This window comes from Scyliorhinus torazame, chromosome 7, assembly GCF_047496885.1.
Source record: "Scyliorhinus torazame isolate Kashiwa2021f chromosome 7, sScyTor2.1, whole genome shotgun sequence".
Classification (NCBI taxonomy): Eukaryota; Metazoa; Chordata; class Chondrichthyes; order Carcharhiniformes; family Scyliorhinidae; genus Scyliorhinus; species Scyliorhinus torazame.
The window spans coordinates 34,572,829-34,598,258 of NC_092713.1; the positions used below are offsets into that span (position 1 = coordinate 34,572,829).

The 25,430-nt window shown below is 48.8% G+C and overlaps 1 protein-coding gene across 3 annotated transcripts in view; it reads right to left on the reverse strand.

The window, feature by feature from the left end:
* abca4b (ATP-binding cassette, sub-family A (ABC1), member 4b) overlaps positions 1-25,430 on the reverse strand; it is a 188,486-nt gene that overhangs the window by 65,150 nt on the left and 97,906 nt on the right. For 2 of the 3 annotated variants that reach the window (XM_072510537.1, XM_072510534.1), the window contains 5 exons: positions 24,668-24,873; positions 18,271-18,310; positions 16,212-16,292; positions 9,400-9,671; positions 6,706-6,830 (listed from right to left, as the gene is read on the reverse strand). In XM_072510537.1, the coding sequence (XP_072366638.1) occupies positions 6,706-6,830; positions 9,400-9,671; positions 16,212-16,292; positions 18,271-18,310; positions 24,668-24,873 (724 nt within the window). The remainder of the gene's footprint in view (positions 1-6,705; positions 6,831-9,399; positions 9,672-16,211; positions 16,293-18,270; positions 18,311-24,667; positions 24,874-25,430) is intronic. The other variant, XM_072510536.1, reaches the window with a different exon arrangement.

Sequence of the window (25,430 nt, forward strand, 5' to 3'; positions counted from 1 at the left end):
AAAAAGATAAAGTTTGGAATGCTGCAACCGGCAAGACTGTGGGTCACATATCAAGGGAGGCACCACTACTTTGAGACGGCGGATGAAGCGTGGACTTTTATTGTAGAAGAAAAATTGGAATGATTGGACTACGAAAATGAACGTTTGGACAAAGTGGTGGGACGAGTGGGGGGGGGGGGGGGGGCGAAGAGGGATTGTATGATTAATCCTGCGGTATGGTAACTTTTCTTTCTCCCACAGGTGGTGATGGGGGGAGGTGGGGAGGGAGAGGAGATGGGGCGTTGGCCATGGGAGGCGGGGCCGAGGGAGAGGCGCGGGCTTGGTTCCCGCGCTATGATAATTATGGCGGGAATAGAGAAGCAGGAAGGAGGGGGCGCCGCACGGGGCGAGCCGTGATCACGGGGGGAAGCCGAGGTCAGCCAGAGTTTGCTGACTTCTGGGAGCAACATGGGGGGAGTAATTACGCTAGCGGGGGGTCTAGCGGGGGGGGGGGGGGAGGGGGGAATTACTGGGTTGCTGCTGCTGGAGAAAGGGGGGAGTGGGTGCGGGAAAGGATGGGCGGGGGGGCACAGTCTGGGAGAAATACAGCCGCGTGGGAACTGGGCGAGAAGCTGGAAAAAGATGATGGCTAACCGGCAAGGGGGGGGGGGGGGGTGGGAAGCCCCCCAACTCGGCTGATCACGTGGAACGTGAGGGGGCTTAACGGGCCGATAAAGAGGGCACGAGTACTCGCACACCTTAAGAAACTTAAAGCAGATGTGGTCATGTTACAGGAAACGCACCTGAAACTGATAGATCAGGTTAGGTTGCGCAAAGGATGGGTAGGGCAGGTGTTCCATTCGGGGCTGGATGCAAAAAACAGGGGGGTGGCTATATTAGTGGGGAAGCGGGTAATGTTCGAGGCAAAGACTATAGTGGCGGATAACGGGGGCAGATACGTGATGGTGAGTGGCAAATTACAGGGAGAGATGGTGGTGTTGGTAAACGTGTATGCCCCGAATTGGGACGATGCCAATTTTATGAGGCGAATGCTAGGACGCATCCCAGACCTAGAGACCAGAAAGCTGATAATGGGGGGAGACTTTAACACGGTGTTGGAACCAAGGCTGGATAGGTCGAAGTCCAGGACTGGTAGGAGGCCAGCAGCAGCCAAGGTGCTTAAGGATTTTATGGAGCAGATGGGAGGGGTGGACCCGTGGAGATTCAGTAGACCTAGGAGTAAGGAGTTCTCGTTTTTCTCCTATGTCCATAAAGTCTATTCACGCATAGACTTTTTTGTGTTGGGTAGGGCATTGATCCCGAGGGTGAGGGGAACGGAATATACGGCTATAGCCATTTCGGATCATGCCCCACACTGGGTAGACTTGGAGATAGGGGAGGAAACAAGAGGGCGTCCACCCTGGAGAATGGATATGGGACTAATGGCGGATGAGGGGGTGTGCTTAAGGGTGAGGGGATGCATCGAAAAGTACTTGGAACTCAATGACAATGGGGAGGTTCAGGTGGGAGTGGTCTGGGAGGCGTTGAAGGCGGTGGTTAAGGGGGAGCTGATATCAATAAGGACACATAAAGGGAAGCAGGAGAGTAAGGAACGGGAGCGGTTGTTGCAAGAACTTTTGAGGGTGGACAGACAGTATGCGGAAGCACCGGAGGAGGGACTGTATAGGGAAAGGCAAAGGCTGCATGTGGAATTTGACTTGCTGACCACAGGCACTGCAGAGGCACAATGGAGGAAGGCGCAGGGTGTACAGTATGAATATGGAGAGAAGGCGAGCAGATTGCTGGCACACCAATTGAGGAAAAGGGGAGCAGCGAGGGAAATAGGGGGGGTGAGAGACGAAGATGGAGAGACGGAGCGGGGAGCGGTGAGAGTGAATGACGTGTTTAAGACATTTTATAAAAAATTGTATGAAGCTCAACCCCCGGATGGGAGGGAGAGAATGATGGAGTTTTTGGATCGGCTGGAAATTCCCAAGGTGGAAGAGCAGGAAAGGATGGGATTGGGAGCACAGATCACGGTAGAAGAAGTGGTGAAAGGAATTAGGAACATGCAGACGGGAAAGGCCCCGGGACCGGACGGATTCCCAGTTGAATTTTACAGAAAATATTTGGACTTGCTCGCCCCGCTACTGACGAGGACCTTCAACGAGGCAAAGGAAAGGGGACAACTGCCCCCGACTATGTCAGAAGCAACGATATCGCTTCTTTTAAAGAAGGAAAAGGATCCGCTACAATGCGGGTCCTACAGACCAATCTCCCTCCTCAATGTAGATGCCAAGGTCTTGGCCAAGGTAATGGCAATGAGAATAGAGGAATGTGTCCCGGGGGTGGTTCATGAGGACCAAACTGGGTTTGTGAAGGGGAGACAGCTGAACACGAACATACGGAGGTTGTTAGGGGTAATGATGATGGCCCCACCAGAGGGTGAAACGGAGATAGTAGTGGCGATGGATGCCGAGAAAGCATTTGATAGAGTGGAGTGGGATTATCTGTGGGAGGTGTTGAGGAGATTTGGGTTCGGAGAGGGGTATGTTAGATGGGTGCAGCTGTTGTATAGGGCCCCAGTGGCGAGTGTGGTCACGAATGGACGGGGATCGGCATATTTTCGGCTCCATAGAGGGACAAGGCAGGGATGTCCTCTGTCCCCATTACTGTTTGCACTGGCGATTGAGCCCCTGGCGATAGCGCTGAGAGGTTCCAAGGGATGGAGGGGAATACTTAGGGGAGGAGAAGAACACCGGGTATCTTTATATGCGGATGATCTGCTACTATATGTGGCGGATCCAGCGGAGGGGATGCCAGAAATAATGCGGATACTTGGGGAGTTTGGGGATTTTTCAGGGTATAAATTGAACATGGGAAAGAGTGAGCTGTTTGTGGTGCATCCAGGGGAGCAGAGTAGAGAAATAGAAGACCTACCGTTGAGGAAGGTAACAAGAGACTTTCGTTACCTGGGGATCCAGATAGCTAAGAATCGGGGCACATTGCACAGGCTAAATTTGACGCGGTTGGTGGAACAGATGGAGGAAGATTTCAAGAGATGGGATATGGTAGCATTGTCAATGGCAGGGAGGGTGCAGGCAGTTAAGATGGTGGTCCTCCCGAGATTCCTTTTTGTGTTTCAGTGTCTCCCGGTGGTGATCACGAAGGCTTTTTTCAAAAGGATAGAAAAGCGTATCATGGGTTTTGTTTGGGCCGGGAAGACTCCGAGAGTGAGGAAGGGATTCTTACAGCGTAGTAGGGATAGGGGGGGGCTGGCACTACCGAGCCTAAGTGAGTATTATTGGGCCGCTAATATTTCAATGGTGAGTAAGTGGATGGGAGAGGAGGAAGGAGCGGCGTGGAAGAGATTAGAGAGGGCGTCCTGTAGGGGGACCAGCCTGCAGGCTATGGTGACAGCCCCATTGCCGTTCTCACCAAGGAACTATACCACGAGTCCGGTGGTGGTAGCTACACTGAAGATTTGGGGACAGTGGAGACGACATAGGGGAAAGACCGGAGCACTGGGGGGGTCCCCGATAAGAAACAACCATAGGTTTGCCCCGGGGGGAATGGATGGGGGATATGGAATGTGGCAAAGAGCAGGTATAACGCAATTGAAAGATCTATTTGTGGATGGGAAGTTTGCGAGTCTGGGAGCGCTGACCGAGAAATATGGGTTGCCCCAAGGGAATGCATTCAGGTACATGCAATTGAGGGCTTTTGCGAGGCAGCAGGTGAGGGAATTCCCGCAGCTCCCGACACAAGAGGTGCAGGACAGAGTCATCTCAAAGAAATGGGTGGGGGACGGTAAGGTGTCGGATATATATAGGGAAATGAGAGACGAAGGGGAGACTATGATGGACGAACTAAAAGGGAAATGGGAAGAAGAGCTAGGGGAGGAGATTGAGGAGGGGATGTGGGCAGATGCCCTAAACAGGGTAAACTCGTCGTCCTCGTGCGCCAGGCTAAGCCTGATTCAGTTTAAGGTATTACACAGGGCACATATGACTGGAACACGGCTCAGTAAATTTTTTGGGGTGGAGGATAGGTGTGCGAGGTGCTCGAGAAGCCCAGCGAATCATACCCATATGTTTTGGTCATGCCCGGCACTACAGGGGTTTTGGATGGGGGTGACAAAGGTGCTTTCGAAAGTAGTAGGAGTCCGGGTCGAACCAAGCTGGGGGTTGGCTATATTTGGGGTTGCACAAGAGCCGGGAGTGCAGGAGGCGAAAGAGGCCGATGTTTTGGCCTTTGCGTCCCTAGTAGCCCGGCGCAGAATATTGCTAATGTGGAAAGAAGCCAAGCCCCCGGGGGTGGAGACCTAGATAAATTATATGGCGGGGTTCATAAAGTTAGAGCGGATTAAGTTCGTCCTAAGGGGGTCGGCTCAAGGGTTTACTAGGCGGTGGCAACCGTTCGTCGAATATCTTGCGGAAAGATAGATAGGGGAGAACAAAGAAGGCAGCAGCAGCGGCCCAGAACTTGGGGGGGGGGAGGGATGGGGGGGGATGGGGGGGGGGGGTGTGGCCTGAGACAAGGCAGTTGCCAATTAGGGCTAGTTTTTATTTTTTGTTATTTAATATTTATTTATTTGTTGTTGTTTTTGTTTAAATTTAAAAAAGGTCATTATTATCTGTATTGTTACAATGTTGTGTAAAGGATGCACAATGTACTGTGTTGGTTGACCAAAAATTTTCAATAAAATATTATTTTAAAAAAAAAAGTTGATTGGCCACTTAATTTGTTTCAGTGACAATGGGAGAGGGGTGAATGTTGACCAGTACTCTGGATGCATTAAAAAAAGAAACAAAAAAACTGCTGGAAATTTGAAAAAGGAACAGAAAACGCTGGATAAACTCAGGAGGTCGGGCAGCATCTGTGGAGAAAGAAACAGAGTTAATGGCCGGGATTCTCCTTTCCGGTCCCCGCACCGGCAGGAAGATCGGCACCAACGACTCCAGCATCAACGGGCCCCCAAGGTGAGGAATTCTCACCTGTCTCGGGGGCTAGGTGGACACCGGAGGGGTTGGCGCCGCTCCAGCCGGCGGCGAAGGGACTGCGCGAGTTCGCGCATGCGCGGAACCGCCGGCGTGTTTTGCCGCATGCGCGGGGGGGTTCTCATCTCCGCGCAGCACAGCCCCGATCGCGGGCCAGACCACCATGGGTGCCCTCCCCGGGGTTTGACAGCCCCCCCCCCCCCCCCCGAGGACCACCCCAGCCAACGTATCTCCAAGGCCCGCCGTGTGGGACCATACATAACCCACGCCAGTGGGATTGGCCAAAAATGGACGGTCGCTCGGCCCATCGGGGCCCGGAGAATTGCCGGGGGGGGGGGGGCACTGCCAACGGCCCCTGACCGGCGTGGCGTGAACCCCACCACCGCCCGAAAAACGGCACCGGAGAATACGGCAGCCGGCGGCGGGGCGGGATTGGCGCCGCCCCCTGGGGATTCTCCGACCCGGCGGGGGGTTGGAGAATCCCTCCCAACGTCTCATGTCCATATCACCATTCTTCAAAGCTAACAAGAGTAGAAATGTGATGGATTATTTAGTTGGGGGGGTTGGAGCATGTGGAGCAGAATAGAAGTTCAGGGATAGGTGGAAGCTAAGGCGAGAAGGACAAAGATATCACGGATACAAAACAAAGGGAGTGTTAATGGCAGCATGAAGTACTAAAGAAGTTTCTCATAGTGGCATTAAGGCAGATAGCAGAATGTAAAGCAAAGCAACAAAGGTCAGTGCTCAGTGAGCGCAAAACTGAAGAACAAGTCAATATGGCCGGGTGGAGGAGGAGGGATGGGGGGGTGGGGGTGTTTGCATTGGGAAAATCAAAGGAAACAAAGGAAAGGGCAACAGGAAGGAGAAAGCCCACAGTGCTGAACTTGTCCGGAAGGTTGTAATGTGTTCAATCAGAAGCTGTGATGTTGTTCCTGCAGTTTGTGTTGGGCTTAGCTGGAACATTGCAGCAGCACGAGGATGTGGGCATGTGGGCAAGGGCGAGGGATGAAAGGCTACAATCAGCACCTTCTTCAGTCCCTGGTGCTACCATTAACACTTCCTTTGTCTTGTGTCCATGACATCTTTGACATTGTTAGGGCAGCACGGTAGCACAAGTGGCTGGTACTGTGGCTTCAAAACATCAAGGTCCCAGGTTCGATCCCACGCTAGGTCACTGTCTGTGCGGAGTCTGCATGCTCTCCCCGTGTCTGCGTGGGTTTCCTCCGGGTGCTCCGGTTTCCTCCCACAGTCTAAAGACGTGTAGGTTAGGTGGATTGGCCATGATAAATTGCCCTTAGTGACCAAAAAGTTAGGAAGGGTCATTGGGTTACGGGGATAGGGTGGAAGTGAGGGTTTAAGTGGATCGGTGCAGACTCGATGGGCCGAATGGCCTCCTTCTGCACTGGATGTTCTATGTTATATGTAATCTTTCCCTAGTTCCCACCTGTCCCCGACCTTCTATTCTGCCCCACTTCCCTTAACCTCCCTCTGCAAGTATAAAATCCATCTATCACTCTTTAGCTCTGAAGAAGAAATGCACAGACATTTCTTTGGTGACCCTGTTTCTCTCTCCACAGATGCTGCCAGACCTGGAAAAGGGAGCTACCATTGATCCGGGATGTCACAGATGCGATCTTTAACTAGTTTTTGTTATGGCCTATAAATTAAATTGCACATAATGTTAAACAAACATGGAATGATCAAAAATCAATTTGAACAATCCTACCTTAAGAAGGTATACTGTTTCCCGTACATCCACGGGTGAATCATTAAACTTTTATACTCCCCAAACGGAGGGATTATGAGCGAGAAGATCAGAGCCAATAGCACAAAGCTCGCAGGAAGGAGAAACTGTTAAAAAGGAAGACATTGAACTCGGCATTGAATCAGTTGCAAATCCTCGCAATCAGCAAAATCACAGTTTATGATTCATAACCATCTTGTCTCTGGGACTCAGGGGGCTCTCAGGGAATGTCTCTGGAGTTTAAGAAACTCACGACAATATGTAATGTGATACCAACTAGGCAGATAACTTACAGTGTGATATAAAAGAATGGGTACTGCTATCCAACAACTCGATAGTATTTCAGAGGGTCTGCCTGACCCTTCTTTAAGGCAACCCAGCCCAGCACTCAGTCACAATATCCCAGGAGGGTGGTTTCAATGACTCGGGAATGGTTCAAAAGTCACTGCCGATCTGAATGGTCCCTATTTCTCTTCAGAACGTATTGGCTGTTGATGTGTTATGTACTCTGGGATAACACAGGCTGCAACTGGATGCAGCTTTAACCAAAAGATACTCCAGACCTTGAAATTAGTTCAATCTGATTTATTGAACCAGTAGCACAGTTAGCACAGTTCATCTTTGAGTTCGACTCTCTGCTAACCTAAGTGTGGTTACTCTGTCTGACTGAACCAGACTAGCTCTTAGCCACGTGCTGGAGGTGTGATACTGTACATACACCCTGACTCACTCTGTAGATGTTCATCGTGGAAAGAGGCGGAGTGTGAGTGCCTCGTGCCTTTTATAGTGAGATACCACACCTGAGTGTCCTGCCTGCTCATTGGTCATGTCCTGTTCTCTGTGTTCATTAGCTGCCTGTCTGTATATCATTATCTGCATGTCTGCATATCATGACAGCTGCCTTCAGACTGAAAGAGGCAAATTAAAAAGAACAGGGCGGGGGAGGTAAAGACTTTCATTAGTACAGAGCCTTTCACAAGACACGGGGCTGGATTCTTCGCTGTCGGGATTCTCCGCTGTGCCAGCAGCCCGGGTTTTCCCGAAGGCGTGGGGCAGCCCACAATGGGGAAACCCCATTGACCGGCTGGCGAGACGGGAAATCCCGCCCAGGATGCCCCAAACTGCTTTACAGCTAATGGCGTCTAATCAACAAAAACAAAACCCTGCATTTATATAGGATCGTTAACATAGGGACAGGCCCACGGTGCTTTACAGGAGTGTTATCAGACCAAATTTGACACCAAGCCCCAGAAGGAGATGGGTCCACTGGGTCAGATGACCCAGTGCTCGATCAAGAGGTGGGTTTTAAGGAGTACTGTATGTTAAAACAGGAAAGGGGGCATGAAACACAGACGGTGGAATTTAATGTACCCTCCCCCACCTCCCAGGGAGGACTGGGAGCTTGGGAGTAGTATTGGATGGGGGGGGTGGGTTTGCTATGTAATGAGGTGGGAAGATGCAGGATGGAGACTCCATCGCCTTCCTGACTCTCCCCCAGGAAGGGTCAAGGGTGGCCTTCCCAACCAGAGGCCAATTGAGGCCCCTCAGTAGCTAATTAAGTGACCATTCAGTGGCCACTGCTGCCTGTGCCACTGCCAGTACTGGAGAGCTGCCCGCTTCTGAGTGGCAGGTCTCGGAGGTGGCACATCCACCCTGTAGACACAGAGGAACCTGTCGCCAATCAGCTAAGTATCCGATTGCCATTAAATTGGGTTGGGTGGGGTGAGGGAGGAGGGATGCTGAAGTGGCTGAGGTGGGAAGGCCACTGACTCTCCAACTGAGTAGTGATAGGTCTCTGCACAGTTTTGTATATAGTTGTCCATCAATGTACACAGTTGTCGATGCGACCTCCAACCAGCTGGTGGCAATAGAGATCTACCATGTGACTTGAGATAAGTCGTATAAGAGGATGGTCGCACTAGAAGCAGCTCCAGGATAATTCACGGAGTTAATTTATTCATTACTGTCTGTATCACAATTCATTAATTCTCTTTCCACATGTTAATCTTGTTAATAAATGATCTTACTAGTGAAAGAACTAGATGTTCTGTGTGCATTTGTACTACGGCCATAACACAGAACATAGCACTCAGGTCAGTGCTTTCGGGAGAAGAGGGAGTCACTTGAGACCCTGTACTGGGGTGAGGACGGGAGCTGGGGATGGCTGGGTGTCCAATTTAATCTCAGTAATGTTTTTATATTGCTGAACAAAAGTGACATACTGTTGAAGCTTTTCATCTTGCACACACCAGGACATTTAAAGGCAACAACAATTTATACTGCATGAAAAGAGAATTCTGATTGGTTGACAAGTGGACTCTGATTGGTAGAGGCATTGCCATAGTGATTGCAATAGTGAACGGTTAACTGCCAAGCTTTTGCTTCATTTCAAACCAGGCAGTTCAACTCTGATTGGTCAAGGAATTGCCACAGGCAATGCACATGGGAATGGTTGTCCCCCAAACTTTGTGTAGTTGAAAAAGACACAATGTGTGGACATGCCCCATCTGGTTACACAGGGCGAGTCCCTGTCTAACTTTTGTGTGCTATTAGAAGCTACTGCAGTCTTTGTGCGTTAAGTTACAACGCGCTGCAAACAATGTGCATTGAGCTCAAGGCAAAAGAACATTCTGGGAATAGCTTAGATTAGCCTAGACCTGATACTTTTCATTGTACCTGTGCCAGGAAATCCTTCTGACTGCGAACAGCATGGTTGAATCTTTTGATAAACATCGCCTTGAACTGTTGCTTAATCAGGTCTGAACCCTTGATCTGCCTGGAGCCTTTTCCATCATTTCCACCCAGTTCCTGGTTGTCAATCGTGGGGGCAGGATCTGTACCTCCTGCCACTGTCTCTCCATTTCGTTTTCCCTCACAAGCAGATGGTTTCCTTTCAATACTTTGCCTTTTCTCCGGAGCTTGTCCATTCTGGGAAGATGCTTTGGGTGCTGAATAGATTTAAAATATTACTGGCATTTCAATTTTTGAACAGAATTTTATAAATATATTGGGCGGAATTTGCCGACCCCCCGCAGAGCGGAGAATCGCCGCCATTGGGGCCGGTGTGGTTGGCACGCCGCCGGTCGGGGTATGCGCCGACTCTCCGGGCCAGCACGGGCTGGCGCGCCGATTCTCCGGCTCGGATGGGCCGAGCGGCCGTCATAAAAAAGCCGAGTCCCGCCGGTGCCGTTCTAACGTCCTCTGAGCCGGCGGGACCGCGGCGTTGAAGGGTCCGGGGACGGCCTGTGGGGGGGGGTTCCGACCCCGGGGGGGGGGGGGCGCCTCCGTAGTGGCCTGGACCCCCGGCATCTTTTCCTCTGCACCGGCTCCTGTAGCCCTGCACCATTTGGCGTCGGGGCCGGCGCGGGGGAGAAGGCCACTGCGCGTGCGCTAGTCGGCGCCGGCCCAACTGCGCATGCGCGGTCCCCGCGGCGCCAGGTTCAGGCCGGGATTGGCAGCTGGAGCGGTGAGGGCCACTCCAGCACCGTGCTACCCCACTGTGGGCCGCAGAATGGGGTCCCGAAACGGGCGCCAAAGCCGGCGTAAAACACTCCCGTTTTTACACCGGCGTCGGTACTTAGCCGCCCAATGGGAGAATCCCGCCCATTGGCTTTATTTATGAGGTTCAATCTTATTATTTGATAAATTGAACAATATAAATTAGGGACAAATACAGGAGTGAATATCTGTCCTCAATTTAGAAAACGTGTTTTTGAAAGCTTTCCAATTTACATTGACTCCCTATACCTTGGTTCATTGAATTAAAATCTTGTTTCTCACCTATAAACCCTTTCACAGCTTGTCCAAGACTTCCTCCATCCTTCTGGCCTTCTCTGAGCCCTTCAATCCTGACCCCTACTGTTTATCACTTGTCCCTCTCCCATTGCACCATTAGCAGCAGGTCATTCAGCCTTTTTAACCCAACTCGCTGGAACTCTGTCCCCCTGCTCCTTTTCTTCTCTATTCCCTCCTATTAAACACTGTTTGAAAACCCCATCAACTGCATTTCTTAGCTCCCCACTAGTTAATCCCACTTCTCTCTTGAAATTATTTCTTCAGTTGACAAAGTCTGGGCTGGATTCCTCGGTCCTCCAGTTGCGGCCATAGAGTCAGAGTTTTTATAGCACAGAAAGAGGCCCTTCTGCCCATCCTGCCTGTGCCAACCATTAGGTACCAATCTATTCTAATCCCATTATCCAGCACTTGGTCTGTAACCCTGTCTGCTGCTATGTTTCAAATGCTCATCTAAATGCTTCTTAAATGTTGTGAGGGTTCCCGCCGCTACCATCCTTTCAGGCAGCGAGTTCCAGACTCCCACCACCTTCTGGGTTATAATGGTATTCCTCACATCCCCTCTAAACCTCCTGCCCTTACCTGAAATCTGTGCCCCCTGGTTACTGAGCCCTCTGCGAAGGGGAACGTTCCTTCCTATCCACTCTATCTATGCTCCTCATAATTTTATACACTTCAATCAGGTCCCCCCTCAGCTTTCTCTGCTCCAAGGAAAGTTCTTGAGAAATCCTCGTTATCCTTCATCGTTGTAGGTGTGGGCCTTAGCATCAATTTGCATTTGTAGGGCACCTTTAACACAGTAAAGCAGCTCAAGGTGCGCCACAGGAACATTCACAAACCAAACTTGTCACTGAGCCACTTAAGTTGATATTCGGACAGGTGACTAACAGCTTGGTCGAGGAGGTTTGTTTTAAGAAAGAAGGAGAGAGAGGGATATATGGACAGACAGGTGCAGGGAGGGAATTTCAGAGCCCATACCGTATGAAGACAGTGAAAGAAATTGGGAATATGTGATAGGTCAGCAGTGCAATCGCAGAAGGCAAATAAAAATGGAAAGAATCTTAGTTCTGAGATTTCCAGCATCTGCAGTATTCTGCTTTCCGATGTTGCTGTCGGCGGGACCGGAAAATCTCATCGGCGGGAACGGACAAAAAATCCTGCCGACTACGTTTGAGGCACTGCTTGAAACTAAATAGTGACCATGGGAGAAAGATTGAAATTGGTGATAGGTTAGTTTGGGGCCGATATCGGGAGGCTTTTCCAACAAAACTTCCCACAAAGAATTGTGAAAGTAAAGACTCTGGAACAGTGATAGGCAACGTGAGGGGGGTGCATGAGTGGCTTCACTTCATCTCAACGGCCCGCAGGATTGACATCAGGCATGTTGACTAACCATGACCCAGGAATAAGATTGAATACACGCTGAATATTTCACAGAGAGTGATAGAAAATGCTTAATGTTCAAATATTAATAGAACTGTCATATATATAGAACTTAAAAGGGTTAAAAAAAGAGTACACTTTGGACGCAGAGGTAACGCACGGCTCTCACAGTCAATGTTGTGAACAATCAGCATGGACATCACTTTACTTGCCATCGCTTTAGGTCGGAAAAATCTACGCCTAATGGAAACCAGCAGAATGTGGCAACTGTGCGTGTGTGTGGGCAAAGGTCGAAAAAATGTCTCGTGGGCCGCATGTGGCCCCCGGGTCGCAGGTTGCCCACCACTGCTCTGGAATCATTTAGATGCTGTGGTGTGGTGGTTCTTCGATGATGACTTTAAATGGCCTTCTTTACCCATACCTAACTTTGTGAATTAGTAGGGTAATTCACAAAATGAGGGCTATCACTGGAGTGGGCCATACTAAAGAGTATCAAAAGCAGAACAAAGATGACAATGAATATTGCTGAAAAGAGAGACATGTTACTGAAGTTTTTCATTTTGGACTCGTCAGGACAAATACAAGAATGCCAAATTTCAAATGGTCACAACAATTTATACTTCAGGAGAAAATGGTACTGATTGGTTGGCAAGCCAACCACAATTAACGAGAAGCTTCAGTAACATGTCACCCTTCTCAGCAGTTTTCAAGTTCAAGTGAAAATCGACAATTTAATGTATAAAAGGGAATGTGCCTCGTACCAAAATCATTCCTTTCCCTTTAGAGTTTCGAAATTACTTTCAATGTAATTTGCAGGCTCCCAAACACGTTAATTTGTGCTTCTACGCAAGTATGCGTCTGACAGCCTAGTAATTAGAAACCCATGTAATTACACATCTTCACACCAACGAGACATCCCTCTTCTGTTCTTCCATTTAACCTGACTATCACTTAAAAGTGTCTTCTGCACCAGACATTTGTGAAGTGATTATTTTCCAGACGGTGAGAGGGTATTCTTGCTGGGGTAAAGATTTGTGGATAGTGATTAAAGTATAGGCACGCCTTGCCTGATGGCTCAGCTAGTTCATTCAGAGAGAAGCTGAACCATACACACGAGGAAAGACTGATTCTTACACTGCACTGATTAAGCTCCTCACATTCAGAGCGGCAATACCCTGGGATTTTGGATTAAGAAGGAGAGAAAAATAAAACTCTGCCAGGGTTTTCGACCCGTAAAACTACCCCGGAGTGCCTGAGGTCTTGTGGTACAGTGGATGTGTCCCTACCTCTGGGCCAGCAACTCAAGTCCAATTTCAGGGCTTTAAGCCCATAGTAGGTGCATTCATTGCATGGCAAAACAGGTTGATTATCAGCCCGTAAATCCTTCCAATATACCTGATGGCTGGTGGTAAGAGTGGGAGAGTTTCCTGGTCGGCCATACTGCAGAAGACAATGGCCAAATCACTGCAGCACTTTGTCAAGCATACTAATGGACCAACCCAATGGGGGTCCATGGTTGCCATTACCCTCTTAGAACCGGGTACCTGGAGAAGGAGAAGTGCCCATGTGTGGACATTAGGTTTGGGCTGTGGTATCCACCAATAATCAGATACACAATGCGTGAATGATGGGCGGGTACCAGTGTAACAGTTCCTAGGCTGAATTATTAGCTTCAGTAGACTAGGAGAGAATAGATAATTGACAGAGGAAAAAGGTCAATGTCCTGTAGAACGTTTCACTATACTTATAGGCTGGAGCATTGACATTATTGCATGTACTCTGTAGCTGCACGCTTCTAAGTGAGTGCAACACTGTGGGCTCGATTGTTTGGGGGTTCGGAATCCCAATATTGGTACCAAGTGGGGGCCCCGAGCCCTGTACATCTGAAACCAGCAGCTTCCTCCTAAATTGCCACCTCCATTCCGCGGTCTCAAATAGTGACAACCCGGGAGTTTCGACAGCCTTGACTGAGGTGGGCACTGCTGAGGCAGTTCAGGGACAGGGCAGCCCGTCAACGCATGGAGGGAAGTAAAAAATAATCAGGGCAGAAGCTGCTGAACCCCTCAGAGTGAAGGGGAAATCCTCTGAGGCCACAAGAGGGGCCACAAGATGTTGGGGCCACAAGAGGGGCCTGTCCTGCCATGGCTCTGACCATGGGGTATGGGGCCACTGGCAGCAGCAAGACCACCTCCATTGAGCTGGCAGCCTCCGCACCTGACGGCAAAATGCCAGCAAGGATGCAAAAGCATCCCCTAAAGGTGGCCTTAACTATGCTAACTGGCTGCCAACCTCATCCAAGTACATTCCTAGTCCACCACTGAGGAGCTTCCCTGGTATTGGGAATGTGTTATGGAGCTGTCCCGTCGTGGCTGCCCCTATTGTCCTAGCTGCTCTTTTCCAAACCCGGCAGCATGGGGCCAGGAATAGTCAGCCTCACATGGCAGAATTACCCATGGAGGCTGTTGTACCAGGCAGAATAATTGTCAAGTCTAAATACACCCAGAAACTCATTAATAGGACAAGAAATCAGGCTTCAGTCTATCTAGTGATTTTATAACTTTTTAAAATTCAGCTCATTGATGTTTTAATTCGAATCATAGAGTCATATAATTCTTACAGTGCAGAAGGAGGCCATTCAGCCCATCAAGTCTTCACCAACCCTCTGAAAGAGAACTCCACCTCGGCCCACTACCCCGCCCCATCCTATTAAACCTGTAACTCCACCTGACCTTTAGACCTGACGGGGCAATTTAAAATGGCCAGTCCACCTAACGTGCACATCTTTGGACTGTGGGAGGAAACCGGAGCACCCGGAGGAAGCCCACGCAGACACGGGGAGAACGTGCAAACTTCACACAGACAGTGACCACAGGCCGGAATTGAACCCGGGTCCCTGGCGCCGTGAGGCCGCAGTGCTAATGTTCATCTAATGGGTTAGATAATTGTGTCCCTTCTTGGTGATTTCTGGTGAGCTGTGGTTTACTGAATAACTTGCTAAGTTTTGTCATGGATATAGGCTGCTGGATGTAGACTGCTGAATGTTGGCAACAGACATCATCTGTTGTTGGTACAGTGCCTATTCCAACTCTTCTGGTATTTTATCCTTTGAAGTAAACTTTGAGGGTTTTTTTAATGCTTGGAGAGTGGAGATTAGCTTCTTAGTTAATAATGTGGAAGTCATTAAATTTAATGCCCCATAATTACTTGTTTTCCCCTGTCAACAGAGTAGTTCTAAAGAACCTTTTTCATGGTGGTGGGGGTGGGGAGGGTGGCAGAGATTTTGGAACTGTGATGTTTGTATACGTGTCATAATGACGTTTGAACTGCCGCACTGGTTTCTATCACAGATAGCGTCAGGAATTGAGTTCAAAGGGCAAATTTGGTTATCCCATGTTGATAACCAAAATGGGAATGTAAAAAAAAATAGTTAATTTGCTCATTGAACCAAGAATGTGATTTCCTTATTTAAACTTTGTTTGTGACGTAATAGTGAATTATGGGATGACTGTAGCTTTGCACATCTATGTAGGGGGGATTGACTTTGTTTGATAACCCATTGGCAAACAGCATCTTGGGGGGGGGAAATATCCAATCAAATTAATGGGCAGCACGGTAGCATTGTGGATAGCACAATTGCTTCACAGCTCCAGGGTCCCAGGTTCGATTCCGGCTTGGGTCACTGTCAGTGCGGAGTCTGCACATCCTCCCCGTGTGTGCGTGGGTTTCCACCGGGTGCTCCAGTTTCCTCCCACAGTCCAAAGATGTGCAGGTTAGGTGGATTGGCCATGATAAATTGCCCTTAGTGTCCAAAATTGCCCTTAGTGTTGGGTGGGGTTACTGGGTTATGGGGATAGGGTGGAGGTGTGGGCTTGGGTAGGGTGCTCTTTCCAAGAGCCGGTGCAGACTCGATGGGCCGAATGGCCTCCCTCTGCACTGTAAATTCTATGAAATTCTATGAAATGATTAGAACAGAAATAATGGAAATTTGCGAATGTAAGGAAACAGACTTTGACAGGACCAAGAACATTAATGTATGGAATTGAATCACAGAATGGTTATTGTGCAGAAGGAGGCCATTCAGCCCATTATAAGCACCTTTACACATTCGTGTCAGAGATCTGCATATGAATTAAAAATGAAATCTGCTGTAAAATGGGATATCGAAGGATGAGATTATTCAGGATTGATATTTTGGGATAAAGCTACTGTCACAGAAGATACTGCTACATTCTCATCTAAATTATGGGTCTGATATTTTATGCCTTACTTATAGAATTAAGAGACTGAATGATTTGAACTTCCTTTGTGCTCACCATTGTTAGCTTCAACATTGACAACTGTTGCTTTGCGTTTCTCTCTAAGGCTGGCTTCTGATTTTCTTGGTACCAGATAGTCTTGCAAAGACCATGATTAGCAAAGAAAAGGACAAAGATGAAAGAAATTATTAGTAACTTGAATTAGTAATTTGACCTATGGTTAAGATTATGCATTGGGCTAGATCTTGCTGGAGGGAATTCCGCATTAGTTCGATCTTAGTTAGATCTTGCTAGAGGGAATGCCCCATTTGTTAGACTTTGCTGTCCTGTAATTTGTTGAAAACAGCATTAAGGACAATGGGGCACTTGCTCCATCTCCTTAATCAATGAGATTGAAAGATTAAGATACAGCGGAATAACTGAGAAGGAAGAATTTATTAGAGTTACCGTAAATTTGATACAGAAAGAAAGAGAGAGAGGGGGAAGGAAGGATTGGATTAAGAAAGGAAGAAGAAAAAAACAACATAAAAAGTAATGCTTTTTTGAATTTGACATTTTCAAGGACTTGTAATTTACCTGACTGAAAGAGCCATTCTTCATTTTCTGGGCAGGAGAGGATGCTTCGCATTGTATTAACAATCATTAAAAAGTACTTATGCTGCTAATTATCAAAGTTACCTTGCACTGATGAGATTAATGAGCAATTAATGTGCAAATCCAGCAAGTAGTTGAAAGTAACGGAAGCTAAAGCAGCGATGACATTTGTGTGAAACTGGCAGAGGAGTCACACATGTCGAACAGTAAATTCTCCTGAAGCCGCTGAATTTGCTGACTGATTGGTGCATGAAAAATGCATTGTTATTTGTCCAGCAAGGTCAAGCCGGTGTTATATAATCGGCAGAATTCTTGATGGTTCAGGCTGATTCAGTGCAACGTATTCTATTATAGATACACAGTTAGATTGGCAGTTCTATAATCATTGCGGACATCATCAAAAGCAAAACCATAGTCTGTTCCTGACTATTTCCTTTGCTACGTATGTACATTCTCCCAGTGAATATGGAATGTCACAGAGTCTTTACTTTGTTCAGCAAATACTAATTAACTGTGTAAAAGATGCAAATTTCTACTTCTCTTAATTTGCAATGTTGTGTTGGACATACTAGGCTATTTTGAATAAATTTGTAAGCTTACGCTTCACTATCAAAAGAGAAGATGTAGCTAAAACGTGGTCACAATAATCACAGCAAGATGTCAGACGAGGTTCAGTACGAACACCCTTGGAGAAAGAAGGTTTCAAGCCACATTCCACTCCACAATCTAGATTGCCATTTCTGTGCTACACTCTCTGAAGTGATGTCAGAGGAAGCATTAAACCCAGGCCCTGTTTGCCCTTCCACATGGACAGAATTCACTAGACTATTTGGGTGGGATTTACCGGCCGTTCACATTGACGGGAAATTCCGGTCCCATGCCGGCACACGGGTTTCCTGGCGACGAGGTGTGCTGTCACCGGGAAATACCATCGGTAGATCTTGCTGGCGGACTGCCTCCGCCGCCAAAAAAACACACGTCAGGGTGGTCAGTAAATCCCGCCTTTTGAAGATGAGCATGGGAGGCCTCCGGGCTTCCTGGGCGATATTTATCGCTTGACCAACATTAATAAAACAGATGACCTGTTCATTCATTTCCTTGCTGTTTGTGGGACTTCTCTGTGTTGCAATTTCTAATATTACAACAATGGCTACTCTTCAAATGTGCTTCGTTGACTGTGAGGCACTTGAGGTATCCTGAGCATATTCACTTTGGTGATGTTTGTGTTACACAAGTGATTTTTTTGGTAAGTGCGTGGCCCCTTTAATAAAAACTTTCCGCGCCTGTGAAGGGTGGTGATTTAAAGAGGCCAACATGTGTCCAGCCCGCGGGGAAACTTCAGGGTTCCTGTGAAACCACACACCTCAGAAGGAACGTGTCCTGAGCTTGTGAAGGCCGCTATATAAATGCAAGAGTGCTCATTATTCAAGCTGTATTTAAACTTCATCAAAAGCACAATCCCTACAGCCAATATGTTCCATGTAAATCACATATTTCTGAGTTCTTAGGCTTGCTTGCCTACCTGTTCTGTGCACAGGATCTTCAGTAGCCTTTAAGAATATCTGAAAATAAAAAATAGCATATAATTATAGGTGCCTCTCAGCTCTTTCACAAAGCAAATATCATTTGAAAATGTCAGGTAGAAGGAAAATACCTAACACTGAGCTCACAATAAGAAAGAAGGGTAAGCAATAGGTAATATACAACATAGAAAAATACAGCATAGAACAGGCCCTTCGGCCCACGATGTTGTGCCGAACCTTTGTCCTAGATTAATCATAGATTATCATTGACTTTACAGTGCAGAAGGAGGCCATTTTGCCCATTGAGTCTGCACCAGCTCTTGGAAAGAGCACCCTACCCAAAGTCAACACCTCCACCCAACACTAAGGGCAATTTTGGACACTAAGGACAACTTATCATGGCCAATCCACCTAACCTGCACATCTATGGACTGTGGGAGGAAACCGGAGCACCCGGAGGAAACCCACACAGACACTGGGAGGATGTGCAGACTCCGCACAGACAGTGACCCAAGCTGGAATCGAACCTGGGACCCTGGAGCTGTGAAGCAATTGTGCTATCCACAATGCTACCGTGCTGCCCTTAAGAACAAATAAATCTATACTATATCATTTTACCGTAATCCATGTACCTATCCAATAGCTGCTTGAAAGTCCCTAATGTTTCTGACTCAACTACTTCCACAGGCAGTGCATTCCATGCCCCCACTACTCTCTGGGTAAAGAACCTACCTCTGACATCCCCCCTATATCTTCCACCATTCACCTTAAATTTATGTCCCCTTGTAATGGTTTAGATATTATGTCTAGTTATTTTGACCTTGCCCTCTGGGCAAGAAGGTGGCAGCCTGGAATCCTGCTGGTTATGAAGATGTTTGAAGTGCTATTTGACAATGCAAAGCAAATAATGTCCAATCAATTTAGTATTGGCTTCCTTCAGTGCTGTAGGATTTTAGGATTCTATGAATGGATTAGCTCTAACTTTGAGCTTATACCTCATGATCTGGATTCCCCGGCCAGAGGAAATAGAACATAGAACAGTACAGCAGAGAACAGGCCCTTCGGCCCTCAATGCTGTGCCGAGCATTGTCCGAAACCAAGATCAAGCTATCCCCCACTCCCTGTCATTGTGGTGTACTCCATGTGCCTATCCAATAGCCGCTTGAAAGTTCCTAAAGTGTCCGACTCCACTATCACAGCAGGCAGTCCATTCCACACCCTAACCACTCTCTGAGTAAAGAACCTACCTCGGACATCCCTCCTATATCTCCCACCCTGACCTTATAGTTATGCCCCCTTGTAACAGCTACATTCACCCGAGGAAATAGTCTCTGAAATTCCACTCTATCTATCCCCCTCATCATCTCATAAACCTCAATTAAGTCGCCTCTCATCCTCCTCCGCTCCAAAGAGAAAAGCCCTAGCTCCCTCAACCTTTCCTCATAAGACCTATCCTGCAAACCAGGCAGCATCCTGGTAAATCTCCTTTGCACCCTTTCCAATGCTTCCACGTCCTTCCTATAATGAGGTGACCAGAACTGCACACAATACTCCAAATGTGGTCTCACCAGGGTCATGTACAGTTGCAGCATAACCCTGCGGCTCTTAAACTCAAGCCCCCAGTTAATAAATGCTAACACACTATAGGCTTTCTTCACGGCTCTATCCACTTGAGTGGCAACCTTCGGAGATCTGTGGACATGAACCCCAAGATCTCTCTGTTCCTCCACATTCCTCAGAACCCTGTAATCCGCATTCAAATTTTTTCTACCAAAATGAATCACCTCGCACTTATCAGGGTTAAACTCCATCTGCCATTTTCCGGCCCAGCTCTGCACCCTATCAATGTCTCTTTGCAGCCTACAACAGCCCTCCACCTCATCCACTACTCCACCAATCTTGGTGTCATCAGCAAATTTACTGACCCACCCTTCAGCCCCTTCCTCCAAGTCATTGATAAAAATCACAAATAGCAGAGGACCCAGCACTGATCCCTGTGGTACACCGCTGGTAACTGGTCTCCAGTCTGAAAATTTTCCATCCACCACCACCCTCTGTCTTCTATGTGATAGCCAGTTACTTATCCAATTGGCCAAATTTCCCTCTATCCCACACCTTACTTTCTTCTTAATAGCTTCATTCTCCTTACCCCCAGCTCCTTTACTGGTCCTTAGGACCTCAATTAGATCACCCTTTAATCTCCGACAAGCAAGTGAACACAACCTAATCTACACAAGCCAGACAAGAATGCATGCAGTATCTTTAAATGGCAGGCACTTCCAAATCCCAAACAGGACCAATGTCCAATAAGTGTGAATCCCAATATTTGCATTGATTGTTCCCATCTGAAGTTATTTATTCATCCAGCTGCTGAAAAGTAGAAGTATATTATCGCATTTCACAACGATCAGATCTGTCATATTGGTTATTCTGCGCCATGGTGAGTACACAGCAGTGATCTGGCAGACTAACGCAAAATACAGACATCATTAATCTCTGTGGCGGTTCCTCCACAAGGCCACCGTGACTTTCATGGGCGATGGGTGGGTACCCCGACAAAGAGGGTAATTTGACCTTCCTGCATTGATGTGGTGCGCCCTGTTACACTTCCTCCTGTGGGAAGGGAAGCTTGGTGGGCTGTGGAACAGACAGCTGAACCAATATTATTTGTCTTACTACTTGAAATTTAAATGACCTTCAACCCCTATTTACGCCATTACGCCAGGGATTCTGCAGATCATTCACCAAGGTCATGGTGGATGAGTGGGTGAATTCCTTCAAGCCCTAAATTAATGACGGCATTGTAGAATCCGTGGACTTTTACGACAGGAATACCGGTGCAACACCTGGACCAATTCCGCTACTATTAAGGGACCAGCACCAGTGCCGCGTGGAACACAACCGATTCCAATGAAAAACGGTGCGGGGTTGGCGGGGTCTACGATCGACACTCAGGGGGCTGACAAGCTGCAGTCGCACATACACATTACACTCCTCATACACACCACCCTAGCCAACAAGATGGCACTGGTTGTGCTGGGGCGTACCCACACAGCTGATGGGTCTACTGGAGTGCCCTGGGGAGACACCTATACGACTTGTGGCACTCGGTTCAAAGTGGGCTGTTAGCGGCGTGCGCAGCTGCATGGCTGGCTGCTGCAATGGTGTTCTGTGCCCGGCCACCCCGACCCCACAGCCCAGCTCCTAGCCACTCCCCACTACTCCCCCCCCCCCCCCCCCCCCCCCCCCCCCACCGGCTCTGGCAGAAGCCTCCCTGGCCAGAGGCACAGCTGTCAGCAAACTGTGGCGATGTTGGACCATCCGTACCCCCTCTCTCTCCCTCAGCAACCACCGTGCCAGTATCATGATTTTTAAAAGCAGAAGTGATCTACGCCGTCGGGAACTTGGCCCATCGGAGGCGGAGAATCGGGAAGGCCCCGGAGAATACCGGGTCGGGACCGGTCATGATATGCTAACAGTGTCTACTGTATGTGTGGAGTGAAACGCATTGACGCCGTTTTTGAGGTGACAGAGAATCACGATTTGGCGTCAAATTGGCACCTGTCGCTATTGTGGTGTCGGAGGTTATTCTCTGCCCAACCGCATTTCCCTATTTCGGCGTCGGCTAACGGACAATCCCGCCCAGCATTTTGCAACCAATGTCTGCTGGTTGTAAATCCAACGGCCCCCTCCGCTGAGCTGTGAAACCTCAAAGGGCGTGATTCTTCCGTGATCGGCGGGGCGGGCAACTCCAGCGGGTAGGAGTGGCGTGAAACACTCCGGCGTCGGGCCGCCCCAAAGGTGCGGAGGGGCTAGGCCGGCCCCAGAGTGGTTTGCGCCACGCCAGCCGGCGGGGAAAGGGCTTGGCGCCATGCCAACCAGCGCCAAAGGGCCTCCGCGGCCGGCGCGAGTTGGCGCATGCGCGGGAGCACCAGCGTGTGCTGGCGTCATCCCAGCGCATGCGCGGGAGGGTTCGTATCCGCATCGGCTGTGGCGGAGGAATAGAGTGCCCCCACGGCACAGGCCTGCCCGTGGATCGGTGGGCCACGATCACGGGCCAGGCCACCGTGGGGGCACCTCCCGGGGGCCAGATCCCCGGGATCTGATTCTCCGACCCGGCGGGGGGTCAGAGAATCCCGCCCAAAGTGTTATTGATGGGAACACTAGTGAAGAGTATGTATCTTCAGGAGATTATTGAACTGATGCAAAGATTTCGAAAACATATCGCAAGTTAATATTGTCCCAGACTTTGGCCTTGAAAGTGCTCTCAGTATAGTCTATATGAACAACTACCGTGCCTGTATGAAATTTATTTTGCTATTACTTTAACCAATTTAATTTCAAAATGGTACAGTCCCTGTTAAAACAATTTGAAAGAGGATTGCATACAGATATGGGGCTGGATTCTCTGTCGGCGAGATCCCTCGTTTCACTGGCAGCACCCTCACACCCACGTATTTCCCGACGATGTGGCGGTGCCCATAATGGGAAACCCCATTGGCCGGCTGGTGGCGCAGCACCAGAAAACGAGTGCGGCGGGGACGGAGAATTCCGCCATTGATATATGTTTGCATGCTAATATCCACACAGTGGTCAGAATTATACAATCCTGAAGTGGTTTAGCATCAGAGGATGTGCCCATTGCCTACCCATGGCCACTGGGTTTCTATTGTCTGGCATCCCACTCGCCTGAGTGCCAATGGCACTCTTAATTGATCAATTAATGGCCACTTAAGGGCCTCCTCCGCACCACCACTGTGATTGTACTCAGTGCCAATGCCAGTGACAGGGCCAAGTGTCTACCTGGCAGCCTTGTTGCCAGGCTGGTTTTGGGAGGGGATGATGGTGGTTTGGGCAGCCCGTGCTCAATAGAGGCCCCTGAATGTAGTTTTTTGCAGCCGCCCCCCCCCCCCCCCCCATGATGCTACCCTCCCCTTGCTGGCCCCCCAACACTTACTACATTCCTGACCTGCCCCTCGCCGCTGCCTGCCAGCCTGGCCCTGCCTGAAACCTCGAGTTACTTTTAAGGCCGGGTCTATGGCAGATCTTCTTCAAGGGCTGTCTACCTTCTTAGCAGTGGCCACCATACCCGGTCACACTGCACGGCCAATCAAATGGAAGTCCCACCTCGTGCCTGTTAACAGCCTGATGGCTGTAAAATGGCTGCAGGCGGCGCAGCCAAGCAGAGGCGAGCTCGGAGGGTCACTGCCTCCGCATAAAGTTCAAGCAAGCATCATTTCAGAGCCTTCGAGTTTCTTTGCAATAATACAGGTGGAGAAGGTAGTCAAGAAGGCATACGGCATAGAATCATAGAATTTACAGTGCAGAAGGAGGCCATTCGGCCCATCGAGTCTGCACCGGCTCTTGGAAAGAGCACCCTACCCAAGTTCAGCACCTCCATCCTATCCCCATAACCCAGTAACCCCACCCAACACTAAGGGCAATTTTGGACACTAAGGGCAATTTATCATGGCCAATCCACCTAACCCGCACATCTTTGGACTGTGGGAGGAAACCGGAGCACCCGGAGGAAACCCACGCACACACGGGGAGGATGTGCAGACTCCGCACAGACAGTGACCCAAGCTGGAATCGAACCTGGGACCCTGGAGCTGTGAAGCAATTGTGCTATCCACAATGCTACCGTGCTGCCTTCATTGGCCGGGGCATTGAGTATAAGAATTGGCAAGTCATGTTGCAACTGTATAGAACCTTAGTTAGGCCACACTTGGAGTATAGTGTTCAATTCTGGTCACTACACTACCAGAAGGATGTGGAGGCTTTAGAGAGGGTGCAGAAGAGATTTACCAGAATGTTGCCTGGTATGGAGGGCATTAGCTATGAGGAGTGGTTGAATAAACTCGGTTTGTTCTCACTGGAACGCCGGAGGTTGAGGGGCGACCTGATAGAGGTCTACAAAATTATGAGGGGCATAGACAGAGTGGATAGCCAGAGGCTTTTCCCCAGGGTAGAGGGGTCATTTACTAGGGGGCATAGGTTTAAGGTGCGAGGGGCAAGGTTTAGAGTAGATGTACGAGGCAAGTATTTTTCACAGAGGGTAGTGGGTGCCTGGAACTCGCTGCCGGAGGAGGTGGTGGAAGCAGGGACGATAGCGACATTTAAGGGGCATCTTGACAAATACATGAATAGGATGGGAATAGAGGGATACGGACCCAGGAAGTGTAGAAGATTGTAGTTTAGTCGGGCAGCATGGTCGGCACGGGCTTGGAGGGCCGAAGGGCCTGTTTCTGTGCTGTACTTTTCTTTGTTCTTTGTTCTTTTAATACATTCAATGGGAAACAGACAACTTTTGCAATTTCTAGTGAAAATTGTTTCAAATCAGCCATCAAGGAATTGATAAAAAGAACAGTTTCTTGTGATAAGAATCAGCCTTACCTCCTCCAGCGATGTGTCAGACACACCAAAGCTGCTGAGGCCTAAGTCTAGAAGAGTCTCCTCAATTTCTCGGAACAGGCTGGCATAGGCCCGATGTTTGAAGTCTTTACTGGGCAGCAGATAGTAAAGCTCTTGTCCAACATTTTCTATCAGCTTGGCCTCAGGGACATGATGTTTGATGAGATTTGTCAAGGCGTCTACATTGCCTGGATGAGTGGAACAGCAGTAAAAGTTATGAGAGGTTATAGACTGCCATTTACTCCAGCTTTACTGCAGTCGCTGTCAACCTTTTAACAAGAGGGCCATTCATTCACATTGGTCCAGGTTTAAAGCACACTGGGACTCTCACTATAGTCAGCATCTCGAGTATAAAGCTTATCACTTATAACGAAGATCAAAATATAGAAATCTAGAAATGGTAGATTGCAATATTAATTTACAAATTGCTTCCGCTATGCCTCATTTTTTTTAGCCCTTTTGCCCCAGACTTGGAACATTCAGAACTCAAGTCCCAATCCAGGGCTTGAGCACTAAAATCCAGTTTGACACTCCAGTGCAGTACTGCGGGAGTGCTGCACTGTCAGAGGGTCAGTACTAAGAGGGTGCTGCATGTCAGAGGGTCAGTACTGAGGGAGTGCTGCACTGTCAGAGGGTCAGTACTGAGGGAGTGCTGCACTGCCAGAGGGTCAGTACTGAGGGAGTGCCGCACTTTCAGAGGGTCAGTACTGAGGGAGTGCTGCACAGTCAGAGGGTCAGTACTGAG